General features: G+C 47.7%; 2 protein-coding genes across 2 annotated transcripts; both read right to left on the bottom strand.

The window, feature by feature from the left end:
- Positions 1–5990: 5990 nt before the first annotated feature.
- LOC119312648 (protein FAR1-RELATED SEQUENCE 5-like) lies at positions 5991–8543 on the bottom strand. Its single transcript, XM_037588391.1, has 5 exons — positions 8283–8543; positions 7461–8151; positions 6899–7356; positions 6521–6808; positions 5991–6449 (listed from the first exon to the last, which is right to left on the bottom strand). Exons 1-5 carry the CDS (start codon positions 8307–8309, stop codon positions 6063–6065), a joined length of 1851 nt encoding a protein of 616 aa, XP_037444288.1. The 5' UTR covers positions 8310–8543; the 3' UTR covers positions 5991–6062.
- Positions 8544–10592: 2049 nt separating this feature from the next.
- Positions 10593–12542, bottom strand: LOC119350927 (DEAD-box ATP-dependent RNA helicase 21-like). The gene has a single exon (XM_037618532.1). It carries the CDS (start codon positions 12540–12542, stop codon positions 10593–10595), a length of 1950 nt encoding a protein of 649 aa, XP_037474429.1.
- Positions 12543–17082: the final 4540 nt, after the last annotated feature.

Genomic DNA, 17082 nt, shown 5'->3' with positions numbered 1-17082 from the left:
TGACGGCGGTGCCGGCATCCAAATTCTTGATGGGTCTAGCCTCGATCCACTTAGTGAACTTGTCGACTGCTACCAACACATGGGTGTAGCCGTTTCTGCCTGTCCTCGGAGGTCCAACCATATCCAGTCCCCACACAGCAAAAGGCCAGACGAGTGGAATGGTCTTCAAGGCTGAGGCGGGTTTGTGTGACATATTGGAGTAAAATTGACATCCTTCACACTTGTCGACTATCTCTTTTGCCATCTCATTTGCTCTGGGCCAATAGAAACCAGCTCGGTATGCTTTAGCCATGATGGTCCGAGAAGACGCATGATGGCCACAGGTTCCTGAGTGAATGTCGTTGAGAATCATTCGACCTTCCTCTGGTGTTATGCATTTCTGGCTGACTCCAGACGCACTTTCCCTGTATAACTGTCCCCTCATGACGGTGAAGGCTTTGGATCGGCGGACAATCTCCCGAGCCTCTTCTTCATTCTCTGGGAGCTCTTTTCTCAGAATATAGGCGATATAGGCACTGTCCAATCGGGAGTGATGACCAGAACTTCCATGACCAAGTCGACCACAGCTGGGACCTCGACTTTAGTCCGATCTGTGGCGCTTTTTGGCTGCGGGGCTTCCTCGGTGACAGGATCTTCTTGAACCGACGGCGTGTGAACATGCTCCAAGAACACGTCACTCGGAATAGCTTCCCTCTTGGAACCTATCTTGGCCAAGTCATCGGCTGGTTGATTTTTCAGTTGGGGAACGTGATGGAGCTCTAATCCCTCAAATTTCTTCTCCAGCTTTCTGACTGCATTGCAGTATCCAGTCATGGCTGGGCTTCTGACGTCCCACTCCTTCATCACTTGATTGACCACTAAGTCCGAGTCGCCGTAGACCATGAGGTGACGGACGCTGAGTGAAATGGCCATACGCAACCCGTATAAAAGTGCTTCGTATTCTGCTTCATTGTTGGAGGAATCAAAGTGAATCTGGAGTACATATCTGAGCTTATCTCCTCGGGGGGAAACCAAGACCACCCCGGCACCGGAACCATTCAGCATTTTGGAGCCATCGAAGAACATAGTCCAGTGCTCCGAGTGAACTTGGGTTGGTAACTGCTGTTCAGTCCATTCGGCGAGGAAATCTGCTATTGCTTGGGACTTGATAGCTTTCTTTGCCTCAAATCTGATATCAAGGGGAAGAAGTTCAATCGCCCATTTTGCCACTCGACCGGTTGCATCTCTGTTGTGCAGAATCTCTGATAAGGGGGCGTCGGTGACGACTGTGATAATATGGTCAGAGAAGTAGTGGGCAACTTTCTTCGTGGTCATGTAAATCCCATATACAAGCTTCTGATAATGTGGGTATCGTTGCTTGGACGGGGTCAGGACTTCGGAAATGTAATACACTGGGCACTGAACTTTGAAGGCTTTTCCTTCCTCTTCCCGCTCGACCGTAAGTACAGTACTGACGACTTGTCCTATGGCTGCAATGTAAAGCAGCAAAGGCTCTTTGCTGATTGGGGCAGCAAGCACCGGCTGGGTGGAAAGCAGGGTTTTTAACTCTGCAAACGCTGCATCAGCTTATGGAGTCCAGTCGAACTTGTCTGACTTCTTCATCAGTCGGTAAAGAGGCAATGCCTTTTCACCGAGGCGAGAGATGAATCGACTTAATGCAGCCAAGCATCCAGTAAGTTTCTGGACATTGTGCACACGCACGGGGCGTTTCATTCGGAGTATAGTGCCAACTTTTTCTGGGTTAGCCTCGATTCCCCGTTCGGAAACGAGAAAACCGAGTAACTTTCCGCCAGGAACTCCGAATGTGCATTTCGATGGATTAAGCTTGATATCATACCTCCTGAGGTTGGCAAATGTTTCAGCTAGGTCAGTCAGCAGGTCAGAACCTTTCCGTGACTTGACCACAATGTCATCCATGTATGCTTCCACATTCCGACTGATTTGAGTGAGCAAACACTTCTGAATCATCCTCATGAACATGGCTCCGGCATTCTTGAGGCCGAATGGCATGGTGACATAACAGAAGCACCCGAACGGGGTGATGAAAGCCGTTTTGATCTCATCGGGTCCAAACAAACGGATCTGATGGTACCTGGAATAAGCGTCCAAGAAAGAAAGTCGCTCACATCCCACAGTCGAGTCGACTATTTGGTCGATGCGGGGAAGAGGAAAATGATCTTTCGGGCGGGCCCGATTGATATGCTTGAAATCGATGCACATGCGAAGAGAATTGTCCTTTTTGGGGACCATGATGACATTGGCGAGCCACTCGGAGTGGTAAATCTCTCGGATAAACTCTGCTGCTAGGAGTCGAGCCACTTCTTCGCCAATGGCCTTCCTTTTCTGGACGGCGGACCGTCGCAGATGTTTCTTCACAGGTTTTGCCTTCGAGTCGACTCGTAGACGATGCTCAGCCAGTCCCCTGGGTACACCCGGCATGTTAGAAGGTTTCCATGCGAAGATGTCCCAGTTCTCACGGAGGAACTGGATGAGCGCTTCTTCCTATTTGGGGTTGAGTGTTGTGGAGATATGAGTCCGACCAGCGTTTGGGTCGGTCGGGTGGATGTGAATGGGTTTTGTCTCACCGGACGACTGAAATGCTGATTCCATGGCAGGCTTTTTGGCTCGCAACAAATCACTAGGGTCTGCGTTCCTTTGGTGTTCCTGCCACTCTTCTGCCACCATCTGCGCATCGGCGATCTTCGACCCCTTCTGGAAGCACTCTTCTGCCTTCTTGCGGTTACCAGTGACAGTGATCACGCCTTTAAGACCTGGCATCTTTAGTTTGAGGTACACGTAACAAGGTCGAGCCATAAAACGTGCATATGCTGGTCTGCCCAAAATTGCATGATAGGCACTCTGGAAATCCACAACCTCAAATGTCAGCTTCTCTTTGCGGAAATTCTTTGAATCGCCAAAAACTACATCAAGAGCAATCTGATCAAGTGACGCGGCCTTCTTGCCAGGAATGACTCCATAAAAACTCATATTGCTCGTGCTCAGTCTGGACATCGGAATGTCCATCCCTTTCAGTGTCTCAGCATACAGTATATTCAAACTGCTGCCGCCATCCATCAACACTTTGGTCAATCGAGTGCCCTCAACGACCGGGTCGACCACCAACGCTTGCCTCCTAGGGATGGCTATGTGCGTGGGGTGATCAGATTGGTCGAACGTAATGGCAGTCTGAGACCACTTCAGGTAATTGGGTGTTGACGGAGCAGCCATGTTCACCTCTCGGTTTATAACTTTCAGTCGGTTTTTGCTCTCAACATCGGCAAAAATCATCAAGGTGGAATTGACCTGTGGATATTCTCCGTCACTATCCTCCTTGTCCTCAACTTTGTCCGACTCTTTTTCTTTGTCCTTGGATTGCTTCCCTTGGAACTGATGTATCAAGAGTCGACATTGTCGAGTGGTATGCTTCGGGTAGATGAAATTACCCTCTTCGTCCTTCTTGGTGTGGATGTGACATGGCAAATCCAACACATCATTTCCTTCCTTATCTTTTACCTTCTTGGGGTTCCAAGGCCCCTTGGGTTTCCCTTTGAATTTTCTTTGGTTCAGGGCCAAGGCTTCTCCAGGTGCGGCTGGCTCAGCTTTATGCTTTTGCTTCCGACTGGAATTTCCACCTCCGGTGTCTTGGGCGACTGACTTGTGTTTTCCGCTCCGGAGCCGATCCTCTTCCTCACCATTGGCATATTTGGTGGCTATTTCCATCATTCGACTCAGAGACATGTCTCCGGTTCGACCAAATTTCAGGCTTAGCTCTCTGTACTTTACGCCCTCCTTGAAGGCGCAGACCGCCTGGTGGTCGGATACATTTTCTACTGTATGATGCAGTGTGATCCACCTCTGGATGTAATATCTCAGAGTCTCATTCGACTTTTGTACACAAGACTGCAGCTCTGTTAGCCCTGCTGGCCGCTTGCACGTTCCTTCGAATGTCCTAACAAACACTCGGGAGAGGTCCTCCCACGTGTAGATGCTGCTGGGTGTCAACTGATTCAGTCATGCCCTGGCTGACCCTTCCAACATGAGAGGCAAATGTTTCATGGCCACCTCGTCATTTCCACCGTCGATCTGAACAGCCACTCGGTAGTCCTCAAGCCAAGTGTCGGGCTTGGACTCACCGTTGAATTTGCTGACTCCAGTCGCCAACCTGAAGTTGGGAGGAATCACCGCGGCTCTGATGGCTCTGCTGAAACACTCTGGTCTGGAGACGTGCACTCGGCTGCTGGTGGGTATGTCTCTGTCATTACCCTCTCTGTGGGCTCTGTTCCGATCGACCAGACCTTGAACGATGATGGATCTCGCGTCAAAGCCTGGTTCTCTAGGGTCGACTGGAATTCTTCGTCCGCCACTGTGCTGGCGTCTATCATCTTGCTGTTGAGGCATATATGATCCACCTTTCCGGGGAGGGGTGGGCACTCGACGTCGATCATTGCGATCGACCCGGTGATCATCCTGCTCATAGTTCCTGTACTGATCGTGTCGGTCGCCATGCCCTTCACGCCTCAGGGGCGATCTGGGGCTATGAGCTGACTGGACAGTATTCGCCGCCACGGACCTGCTATGAATCATGTTCCACGACTGCGACACAGCCGAATTCTGATCCCCAGCTGCCCGGAGCAAATCCCTGATCTGCATCAAGCCTCTGCCAGCCTCTGACTGGGAAGGCTGAATCGACTCTGCTATACGTGTTGTAGCTGCCAAATTCTGGATTGGAGTGCGGTATACCTGAGTCGGAGGTTTAAAGAGTTGGCATCGACTGGAGTCCGGAACCCGTTGACGCGCGCGCTCATCGAGTGCTCGCTGAAGGTTCTCCAGTCGAGTGCGCTCAGCTAGGTTGGCCAAGCGCGCGTCTTCTAAGGTGCGGGCCTCAGGGGTTTCTCCAATGATCGGAGTATGAAGCGCATCCATGTTCCGGCGGCGAAGCTCCTCCCTCTGCTGCAAGTCGAGGGGCTCGGGGCGGTACTCCTCATGGTCGTGCGACGGATCGCCCCCGCCGTTTCCTCCCTCGGCGCCAGGAAATCCGGGAGGAACGTGCGGCCCAGTGACCATCAGGACCTTCGCCGCCGGATCACTGCTATCGCATTTGGATGCAGTCTCTGCGGAGTCAGTCGAATAGGCCGTAGAGAGATTCGTCGGGCTCGATTGCCGCGACTTGGGCAGCGGTCGACTGGCGAGCCACTGCGTGCCTCACCCACCGCTGGAGCCTCGACCGACCGGAGCGCTTACACCGGCGGGAAGCTGGGAGGGAGGATGACACGAAAACTGACTGATATGGAGTCGACGGTTGCCGCAGAAGGACGCCGCGGACGCATGCTCGAAAATGCGTTGCTCCGCGGACCGGGAGCGCATCCACGTCGAGCGGAGCCTCCTGCAGCCAGGCAGAGTCGTCGGCGATGAACGTGAGCACGCCGAGACGGATCTCGCAGCCCTCAACCAAAAATCCGCCTGAAACCATGATGATGGGAATTGAAAAGATTGCAACTTATCCAACAAATCGCTAAGACACCTGCCCCAAGGTGGGCGCCAACTGTCGTGGTTCTAAGTCTGACAGTAGAATGGGGGGTAGGTATGAAGAGGCAAGATCCTAGCTATGGAGCAGTTGTACACACGAGTGTTTTACGAGTTCAGGCCCTTCTCGGAGGAAGTAACAGCCCTACATCTCGGAGCCCGGAGGCGGTCGACTGGATTACGTGTGTGAAAGGTAAAGGGGTGCGAACCCTTCTACCAGTGGAGGGGGTGGCTTATATAGAGGACGCCAGGACCCCAGCCAGCCCACGTAGCGGAGGGTTAAAGTACATTAATGCCAGACGTTACTGGTAACGCCTTACATAAAGTGTCATCATGGCCATAAAGACTACTTAATTACAGACCGTTTGGATACAGAGTAGATCTTGAACTCCTGATGGTCGAGTGAGTCTTCATGGTCGAGTGTCTTCAGTTTCGTCGAGTGTCTTCTAGCCGGTCGAGTGGAATCCCTCTTGGTCGACTGGAAGACGGCTTCTTCTAAAGATGCCCTTGGGGAGGGTACCTTGGACAGGTCCGTAACCCTACCCTAGGTACATGACTTCATCACTGCACGCTGTGTTGTAGGGGACAGACAGGGAAACCAAATCTTTTTGTTTCATTTTTTGTGTCTGAATTCTTGATTCCAAGCCCATACTATCCTCCAAGGATGCTATTGGAGTCAACGTGTCCATTGCTTTCTTCAGGATATCCATGGCACACTCGTATGCTTCTGTGTTGGAATCACCCAAATGCATAACTTCGAGAGCATGAGTGTACAAGTTTGAGTGCCTGAATGTAATTGAGTTCAGAGAAATGCTGTCCTTCTGGAGGTGTGATAGATGATTTGGTAGAATATCTCGTGCGTCCTTTGTCCATCGTTTCAAAATATGTTGTGCTGGTATACGGTCTATTCCAAGGAAGTCAAGGACCTGGAAAGAAGAAATCAAAGTAAGTTATTTTATTCTAAATGGTCGGAAAGTACGTTTTTTATTTTTGATACCTTCACTGAATGGCAGCAAAGCAAGCCTGTATGCTCGAAGTTAGCACACTCGCACCTCAGTTTGTCTGCTACTTTGTCAACTTCTACCCTGTACACTACTCTGCACCATTTTTCATGTTTTTCTGGATGGTATCGCCGTACCAAATAAGTTTCTCCCTTGCAGACCTCTTCTACATTGTACTGCATTGATTCGTACACAACATCGCCGAACTTATCGAACATAGCCCGTGTGTATATCTCACTGGCATGCATTTCAAGGGGTGCATTCATTTTCATGACTGGGGATGTCTGCATTGTGGCGAAGAAAGAATTACTAACATGAGACGTAGTTTTGAGTTGAAGACAGAACAAAGACATGAAGCTAGTTGGAAATCTTACTATTTTTGTACGCCTCTCTTCATAGTTTTCACTTGCCTCCCTATCGAATATTAGCCTCATGTATTGACGGACAAATAGGTGCATTGGGCAACTTGCTGGGACATAACCCTTCAGCATGTGGTTGGCATTCTCGCTGCGCTGTGTGCTTGTCATCTTCGCACAGAATTTGCCGTTGAAGTATGGCTTTGCCCATTTCTCCCTTGTTTCATAGATGTTTGTGAAGTAAGGGTGTGTTTGTATACCATGGCTTTCTATCAGATCCTTCCATGCAGTCTCAAACTCATCAACTGTTAGCATGTGTTGGATTATCTTGTGAAACTTTGATCTGAATTTGCTTCGTTTTGTATAAAGTGGGCCAAGTTTTTCCTTTGCACTCTTCAGCACGTGCCACTTGCACCACCTGTGTGTTGTGTCGGGCATGACCTTCTGCAGTGCTAGCTCCATCGCCCTGCATTGATCTGAATCCAGAAGTTGATCTTTAGCATAATTGTTATTTTTTCTGAATAAGTACATGTCAAATGTAAGAAGAAGTTGGAAGGCGTCGGGTTGTATGTTGTCTAACCTGTAAGTACAGTTTGTGGGTGTTTACCACCCATCATACGGATGAACTCGGTGAATACCCACTCAAAGGTTTCAACGGTCTCATCTCGAACCAGGACGCCGCCAAAGATGATAGTCTGGAAGTGATTGTTGACTCCCACAAATAAGCCGAAAGGCATGTCGTACATATTTGTCCGGTAGGTTGTGTCAAATGTTATTGCATCTCCAAAGAAATGGTACTGAGACCTGCTTGCTCCTGTTGACCACAACAAATTTCTTATCCGACTGTCCTCGTCAGGCTGCACCCTGTAGTACAAGCCAGAGTCTTTTGCTCCAAGCTCAGCAAAAACTTCCATTGTTTTGCGCACATCGTCATCAGCTTGTCCTCTGCTGATCTGTCCACACAGCCCCCTCAAAGCTCTCTTGCTGAATGGCACGTTGCTCATTGTGCAGAAGAAACTACCAATTATGTTGTATACCTTACCAATACTTATGTTGTTTTCACGGAGCTGCTTCACAACATCTCTTGTGTATATGTCAATATGTCTGTGCGAAGGCCAGTACAGTTTCTCGCCACAATTTTCAGTTAGTGAGTGATTATGGGATGCTCTGTGCTCACTAATATACCATCCATTGTCACTTGTCCGGAGTAACCTTATCATTGCGGGACATCGGCAGCGACAGGTTCGTGTGTTGCTTCTTTTGGGGACACCCTGAAGATTTGACAGAAAAAATCAAATGTTTTGCTAGTTTGTTATTCAATGAGTACTCGCTGCTGTAGGTACTAATAAGCAAAGATGTGGACTGAATATGTAAAGTTGATTTAGTGAAGCATGTTGCTTACCGAGCAACCACATACAATCTCTTGCATGCACTTTGTTCTCTCCACATTAAGCCTGCTTTTGCCGTACCTGATCCCAAACCCTTTTTCCTATGAGTAGAGATTGTAAAAATCATACGCCTCCCCAAGTGAATCAAATGTGCTCCCGACTACGGGCACTATGACGGTTGGTGTCTTCTCATTTGCATAACCACGAAGTGCTTTTTCCAGGGCAGTTGTCCTGCTGGCGCAGGGGGGGCGTTCTGTTGGTGCTTTTCCAACACGAACTCTGCATAGACGAGGACTCTGTTGTCATATGTTCGGAATCAAGTATGCAAACCAATAATTCGCTCATAACCTGTAGCTGCAACGGTCTGATTTTATGTGATATGGAGTTCCATATATAGGTTGTCAGTCTTGTCTTGCAATGGAAATAAAAATTCAGAACAAGTATGAATTGGGCAAACCCGAGCGATTGAGATGGTGTACCTCCTTGTCCATCCAGGCGCCTGAGTATCGTCCCTCCCTGTTGATGTCTCTGAAGGTGCCACCGTCAGGGCGACGGCTTCGCAAGTACTGTTTAGATCGGCATCCGCTGTGAGCGCTGCATCCCCAGCCTAGCCCATGCTGGAATCTGACGGGGGGCGGATAAGAACTTCAGCGCCTTCGTCATAGTCCATGGAGTTGTCGGGCGACAGATCCATCGGCGGAAATCTACCAAAAATCAAAGCGACCGCAATAGTTGGATGTCTTCCTGTATGGCACCGCCGGCAACTTGGACGGAGAGAGTGAAAGAAAAGTGAAGGGAACATACGTATCCACGGGATCCGACAGGAACTCGAAGCCATTGCTTTCCGCCTCCGCCATCGTCATGCCCGCGAGCTCGGGAGCTTGTGCGTCGGATCAAGGGATATGGTTTCATTTTTTTCTTCCCCTTCCGTAAAGCCGAGTTAAGTCGGGGGGTCCCACTGGTGGGGCAGGGGCAGGTGGGCGGTAATTTTCCGTCATATGCTAACTGGATGTCGTTACATGTTGACGACTTAAGTACCGCGTTCTTGATGGTTATGTACCAATGGAACATCAGGCAGAGACCGTCCGAGTTACCGGCCCGAAGACGGGTCTGTTTACGTATACGATTGTTGCTTTGTACAGTCGACCCCACGCATTGCTAGCGGAAGCAATCGTCACGTCCACGCGTCGATCTCCATCTCGCCAGCACTAACGGGAGCAGTCGAGGACGAGCGCTCTATCGCCGCACTCATCTCAGATCCTGCTACTCTTGAGGCTTTGGCATGCCGGGAAGCATTTTCACTGGCGGAGGACCTACACATCCATCATATGGTTATCTCGTCTGACTCGAGACAGGTTGTGGGCGACATAACTTCAGAAAACAGTGGGAGATATGATACTGTCATCAAGGAGATTCAAAGTAGAGCTCGTCATTTTATGTGTAATTTCATGTATGAAAGCCGAAACTCTAATGTTGAGGCGCATAGCTTAGCAAAACATGCACTCTCTTTAGGCCTCGGACGCCATGTGTGGCTAGGCAATCCCCATAATCCAAGATGTATTCCACAAACTGTGGTCTTTGATCGTTAATAAAGCTTGGATTATCCCTCAAAAAAAATGAAGAAAAAAACCTCAAAAAAATGAAGAAAAAGAAGAAGAAAAAACATCTACTCCTACTATGCAACAGAGGCGTGAGAGATGCAGAACTGAGAGGCAACTTATGCATACTTCCACCGATCCACGTCACCACGTGAATCCTTCCGACCTGTATGGAGAACATGAGTACGTGATGGCATTGTCCATTGGTGCACACCGCTTCTCATTTCAGTCGGCAGGGCACATAAAGCTCTAAGATTCACGCCTGCATAAAGTTAATATAAAGTTGAGACATTTATATTAGAATAGAGGGGTACTTAGCAGCGAGGAGGTTGCCGTGATTGTCCAAAAATTCAGAGTAGAGGAGGATGCGGCCGGAAGCCAGCACCATTACCATCTTTGCTGAAATCAGTAAATCACCGGCAGTAGTACGTACTCCCACAAACTGAGCGCAACAAAAATATTTGATCAAATTTTGTGGATGGGTACTCCTCACCCGAGTTCTTGCGTATATCTGGTGGCGGCATGGGCGTCGTCTCCTCCTCTACGAATTGTCCTGTGTGAGTAGTAGATTATAGTATTAATACGATGATTAAGATAAATTAAAACATTTGAGATATTTTTGTCTTAATAATTGTGATATTTTTGGATCCCTTTCTTTCAACGAAATCTTAGAATGCAAAAGGCTGTAAAATAAAATACGGAAGTGGGTGCGGGTAATCTCATCCGTCAGTGGTATGCATGGACGGTGCCGTTTCTTCTCGGAGGTCTACCAGGAAGAGACCCCGGCTTCAACTTGGACGCCTCATGCCTGGCAAGCTCCGGCGGCACGGGACTATTGCTCTGCACAAGCATCTGCTTAAGATCGAAGAAAATGTCAGTATTCTCCATAGTCAAAAACGATGTCGAGAGCCCCTTCTTCCCGGCACGCCCCGTCCTCCCGATACGATGCGTGTACAGATCGATCGAGCTAGGCATCTCGTAGTTGATCACATGGGCGACCTCCGGGACGTCGATGCCGCGGGCGGCGAGGTCGGTGGCCACGAGGACGTTGAACCTGCCGTTCCTGAACCCGTCGAGGCTGGCCTTCCTCTCGTCCTGCGACTTCCCTCCGTGCAGCGCGGTGGCCCGGCACAACCCTGCGTTTTCCACGTCATGGGTGAGCTTCTCCACGGAGTTCTTCGTGTTGCAGAACACGATGGCCGTCCTGTCCTTCCCGAGGTCGGCGAGGATCCTCTTGAGCCGTGGCATCTTCTCCTGGACCTTCACCATGACCACGCTCTGGGTGACGAGGTCCGCGGCCTTGCCGGCCGAGCCGACCGTGACGACCACCGGGTTCCGCAGGTACTTCCTGGCGAGCCGCTCCACGGCCGGCGGCATGGTGGCGCTGAACATGTGGGTCGTCCTGAAGGTCCTCGCCTCGTCCAGCTCCTCGTCCGCGTTCTCCGGCTTCAGGTGGCTCGACGGCATTGCGTCGAGCACGCCGACGACCTGCGGCTCGAAGCCCATGTCGATCATCCTGTCGGCCTCGTCGAGCACCACGTAGCTGCACCGGTTGAGCACGGCGTACCTGCTATCCAGGCAGTCGAGGAGCCGGCCCGGCGTCGCGACGATGACCTCGCACCCCCGCTCGAGCATGCTGGCCTGCTTCTGGATGGTCGACTGGCCGTCCGACTTGCCGCCGACGATGGACACCACCCTGATGCCTAGGCATGCAGCGAGCTTCACCGTCTCTCTCTCGATCTGCTGCGCGAGCTCCCGGGTCGGCGCCAGAACGAGCGCGTACGGGCCCTCGTCCGCCTCGCTGTGGCTGGTCGGCCGCGGCATGCGGGCGACGTAGGCCAGCATGGGGAGCACGAAGGCAGCGGTCTTGCCGGAGCCGGTCTGGGCGACGCCGATGACGTCGCGTCGCTGGAGGCCGAGCGGCACGGCAGCCATCTGGATCGGCGTGGGCTTCCGGTATCCGGCCCTGTCGACGTTGCGGAGCAAGTCAGCCCCGAGCCCGCTCTCCGACCAGCTCCGCATAGGCCGGGGCACGCGGGAGCCATTGTACGAGATGCCGAAGTCCTCGCGGAGGATCCGCCAGTCCCGCTCCGTCATCTCCTCGGCGCGCTTGTCCGTCCAGTGTCTGTCCACGCGCATGTCCAGGGCGTCGTACGTCGCCGCGGCGCCGTCACCGGCCTCCCTGTGGAGCGCGGCCGCCGCGGCCTTCTTCTGCTCACGCCGGTCGATGCCGGCGAGGAAGCCGCGGCCGTAGAGCAGCAGTGCGGCGTGCGGAGGCTGGTTGTCGCCGGCGTCGACGCGGCTGGTGTCGTCCGTGCTCGCCCAGTCGAAGCGGAACCTGTCCCGCGGCTTGGCGACCGTCTTGGGCTTCTTGTCCTTGGATCCGCCGAGGTACTGCTCCCTGATCGCCTCCAGCTCCTTCTCCCGCGCCCTCTCCACCGCCCGATCTTTCTCCCTGCCGTCCCTGTCCCGATCTCTGTCGCGGCGATCACGGTGCCGGTCCTGGCAGTCTCGGCGTGATAAGGAGGAATCGTGATGGGGAGGCGGCGGAGTGGGGTGCGCGGAGCGACGCTGGTCGGCGACGGCGGCGTGGCGGCGCTCGAGGGCGAGGCGCTGGCGTTTTTCCCGGGAGAGGAACACCGGGCTCGGCTCCGCGGCGTCCAACGTTCGCTTCATGGCGGCGCTGCTGGCAGGAGAGGACGCGCGGCGGTCAGTGGTCGGCTTGCAGTGCACCGGACGGGAGGGAGGGAGGGAGGATCTGATGCTGCTTCTTCTGTACATATAAAGGCCGGATCAGGCGCCGACGCCGACTCGGAGGGGAGTTCGTATCCGGCACGGTCAACGGCTGAAAATGGCGGCACATTACCGCGGACCATAATCATCGCGCGAAGAATCCATGATGCCTATTATATTTGGCTGCCACGTATTAAGAATTCGGCATCATCTTTGTTTTCCTTTGAACAAAGTACAGATGCAGGCACACGGAGAACTATAAGAGAGAAATTATGTAACCACCATGTAACTTTCTTTTTCGTGAGAACCAGCATGTAACTCTTTAAAAAAACTTTCAGTTTATTCATCTCCAATCATAATCATGATAGTACCAAGAACATCAGAAATAATAAAAATTACATCCAGATCCGTAGGCCATTATTGACGACTACAAGCACTGAAGCGAGACGAAGACGCGTCACTATCATTGCCCCTCCCTCGCTAAGCCGGGTAAAAGCAGTAGACAGTCGAAAAGTAGAAGCGGCCGTCGATGAAGAGTAGCGTGGATCGAAAGCATGGCTAGCATGTAACTTCATAGTTTAATTTTGCATGGCCAGCCTTTGAGAAGCCATGTACCACAATGCTTACACTCTTTCAATCATATTTTTCAGGCTATTTTGCACACTGCAAAATTGTTTTCACATTTCTTTATAGTTAACCAGTTTCAAAACACAGCTTTCATTTATTTCCAAATATAGATTTTGGCCCATTCAAAAATAATAATGTCCTTCTCATTTCCAAGCAGAGATTTTGATAATAAAAAAACTGGTTTCACTCATTTGAAACACTTATTTCACTCATTTTAAAGCTTATTTCACTTTTTTCAGAAAGAATTAATTCACTCATTTGAAACACCATTTCACTCAATTGGAAGAAAAGGATTCACCTAATTTAAAACGGATTTCCATCGTTCCAATAAAAACATATCACTCATTTCAAAAAAACATGATTTCACTAATTTCAAAAAAAAATCACTCATTTCACAAAATGATTTTGATTCGATTGAAAATAATAATGATTTTACTAATTACAAAACTCATTTCACTAAAGTCAAACAACAAATTTCACACATTTAAAAAACAATCAATTGATTCCAAAAATCGATATTTCTAAATTCAAAAAATTATTTCACTTGTTTCAAAAAAAAAATTCTCATTCCCAGAAACATACTTCACTCGACCAAAGGAACTAATTTCACTTATTGCAAAATTTTTTTGTTGAAATAAGCAGATTCACACATAAGCAGTTTCACTGAAATAAGCAACTCCACTTGTATTGCGCAAGTATTAGCTTCACACTGATATTTGGTCTTGTTCATGAAAATCACAAAACGGGTTGTTTCGCACTATCAAATAGATTGAGTGAAATAAGTTAATAGAAAATTTTAAATTGAAATGTGTCTGAAATGTATCCAAGAGCTTATTATAATGGTCTTGCTGCCAAGAGTTCAAATATATAAAAAATGATTATGTTTTAAGAGATATGAATCATGTAAATTGTGGCAATAAAATAAAAGTTGTGTATTCAGAGAGAGAGAGAGAGAGAGAGAGAGAGAAAGTTTGTGCTTGAGTCCGAAAAGAAAGAGTCTATTATCAGAAGAAAAGAGGGTTCATATATTTTAAAACGGGAAAAAAATGATTCTGTTCAAATATATAAATGTTTGGATAGTAAGAAAATGTTCATTGTCATTAAATAAATGCACAACGTGTATTCGAAAAATGTTACCGTGTAATTTTTTGATGATGTATATCATGTATTAAAAAAAGGTCCAATGAGTATTAGAAAAATGTTTCACGTGTACTCTAAAAACATACACTGTATACCGAGAAAAAACTAGAGTTCAAAAAAAGAAAACTGATAAAAGAACCACCAAGAAATGAAAAGGAAAAGCAAAAAAACAAAGGAAACCAAGAAAGAAGAAAAAAAAGACAGGTATAACGACGAAAGAAAGAAAAAACCCAGAAAAATTAATGAGAAAAACAAAGAAAACCAAAGTAAACTGAAGAAAAAACAGGACTGGGCGAAGCTACAGCGACCCCTACGAGCGGCAACGACTTCCGTGCTAAATGGGCCAGCCCGCTAGTAGTAGCCCGTAGGCCGTTCCTATTAGGAATAAGTACGCGCGACACATAGCTGCCCCGTGTTTATCAGCCCGCCGGACACCCCACCTCAAAAAAAAAAATTACACCCCACCCTCTCTGGAAAAAATCAGCATTTACAAAATTTCGACCGTTTCACCAAAAAATATAAACTTTATAATACCTAATATTTCTTATATTCTGGGAATAATTTTCGAAAACCAATTTTTTTCGAAATTTCAAAACACAAACATTTTCTGAAATACACGAACTTTCCTTTGTGCGAGCTATTTTTCAGTATGTGCACAATATTTTAAACTGAAATTTTTGTGCTAAAAACACGAATAATCTTTCTAAAAATGGAACATGTTTTGAAATTCTGAACAAATTTTGAAAATGTGAACAAAATCAAAAATCCGCCAATTTTTGAAAAACTATTCACACAAGCAAACTTTGAAACTCTGAACGTTTATGAAAACACAAACAAATTTTGAAGTTTCGAGCATTTTTTAAAATTGCGAACAATTTTTAAAAGTGTTAAGAAAATTTTGAAACCCCGAACAATTTTTCGAAAATGTCAAAAATAAAAAAATGTTTTTTTATAAAATAGTAAAAATTCCTGCAAACGTGTTCAAAATTTAGATTTTTTTCTTTATTTTTTGACTAAAAATAATCAAAATTGTAATATGTTGGACATTTTCTGAAATTTGCGATTTTCCAAAAGAAACACAAAAACAAAAAGGAAAAAATATAAACTAAACCAAAACCAAAAAAACAAGCTTAGAAACCTTCTAGAAGGTTCCTAAAACTGGCAAAGAACCTTATAGAAGATTCAAAATACTGGTGGCTCCAATGCTTAGATTGGTCGGGCTATTATACGATCGGGTGAGCAATTACCTGACTATTTGCCATAAATTGCGGCAAAAATATAAACTGTAGGAACTCATCCACTACTTCGCCCGTCTTGCTGTATCAAGAAGGCGAAGACGTCACCGAGTTAAACGTGTGCTGAACTCGAAGGTGTCATACGTTCGGTACTGGATCAGTTGGATCACGAAGACATTCGACTACATCAACCGTGTTAATAAACGCTTCCGCTTACGGTCTACGAGGTACGTAGACACACTCTTCCTTCTCGTTGCTATGCATCTTCATGGATATATCTTGCGTGAGCGTATAATTTTTTTATTTTTATGCAACATTTTCCAACAGTGGCATCCGAGCCAGGCCTATGCGTAGATGATATGACGAGTATAACACAAAGAGTTGTGGACGGTGATAGTCATGCTGCTGTAACATCCCAAAATTCTAAATTTTGAAATGTTATAATAAATAAATAGTTTGATTGATTGTTTGATTGCTTGAGTGAAATTGAGTGAAATTTGTTGAAAGTTAAATGAGAGGGAATAAAATGACTTTCCCAAACTTTCATCTTGCTTTTATGGTCTCTGTGAATTCAAATTCATTTCATCACAAAACCCTAGAGAAAAGATGACATGACTTCTTCCATTTAAATAAATGAAAAGGGTTTTGAAAAGATTTGAATTTCCATTTAAAACCATTTCAAATTGAGAAACTTTAAGCAACTCAATGATTTTCATGAGAGAAGATAAAATGACTTCTTCAAAACATATGAAATATGAGTTGGGAGTTTAAAAGAAATCCAATTTAAAGTCCCTTTGAAAATTATTTTCAATTTAGACTTATTTGGGTTTTATTCAAATTATTTTTCTCCAAAAATACAATATATGGAAAATAGGGTAAAATGATTCCCTACATCAGAAAATTGGAGAGAAATAATTTGAATTAAATTTGGTATTTTTTAAAAATGATTTTTATTGGGTTTTATTGTAGTAGGAGCACTCTTTGTTTTATTTGAATTTGTGTGGATTTTATTTGAATCTAGATTAATGTTCTTGTTGTAGAAAATATTTTTCTGAAAATTTTGATATAAAATATGCCTATATATCATTTTTATTATTTGTTTTTTTTTATTTTTCCTGTGTATGTTTAAAAAAAACTTCCTACGACTAGGTCGGCCCAGCCTAGCCGCGTCGTCACCGACCCTGGGCAGGTCTCCGTTGCCCGCACGCCGCCGCTGCCGCCGTGCTCCGCCCTGCCTCTCCCGCCGCCTTCGCGCCCTCCCCCTGGCCTTTAAATAGCCGCGGGCCCCGGATCCCCTCGATCCCCGCAACCGCCGCCTCCCGCCGCCGCTTGCTGCCCACACTCGCCGGAGACGTCGCACTCGCAAGAGTTGCCGCCGCCGCCAAGCTTCCTCGCCGTCGCCCCGCTCCTCCCCGACCCCCGCATCCACCACCCACTTCACCGTCGCGCCGCGCCGCCCCTCCCCGACCTCTCCGTTGCCC

This window comes from Triticum dicoccoides, chromosome 1B, assembly GCF_002162155.2.
Source record: "Triticum dicoccoides isolate Atlit2015 ecotype Zavitan chromosome 1B, WEW_v2.0, whole genome shotgun sequence".
Classification (NCBI taxonomy): Eukaryota; Viridiplantae; Streptophyta; class Magnoliopsida; order Poales; family Poaceae; genus Triticum; species Triticum dicoccoides.
The sequence above is the reverse complement of the archived record's forward strand: the minus strand, read 5'-3'. Positions and strand labels throughout refer to the sequence as shown.

Excerpts from the sequence above, each read along its gene's own strand:
- LOC119350927 (XM_037618532.1), bottom strand. The coding sequence starts at position 12,542 with ATGAAGCGAACGTTGGACGCCGCGGAGCCGAGCCCGGTGTTCCTCTCC.
- LOC119312648 (XM_037588391.1), bottom strand. The coding sequence starts at position 8,309 with ATGCAAGAGATTGTATGTGGTTGCTCG. Across the intron at positions 6,809-6,898 it reads AAGAGAGGCGTACAAAAATA|ACATCCCCAGTCATGAAAAT; the intron begins GTAAGATTTCCA and ends GCCACAATGCAG. Across the intron at positions 6,450-6,520 it reads TTTGCTGCCATTCAGTGAAG|GTCCTTGACTTCCTTGGAAT; the intron begins GTATCAAAAATA and ends TCTTCTTTCCAG.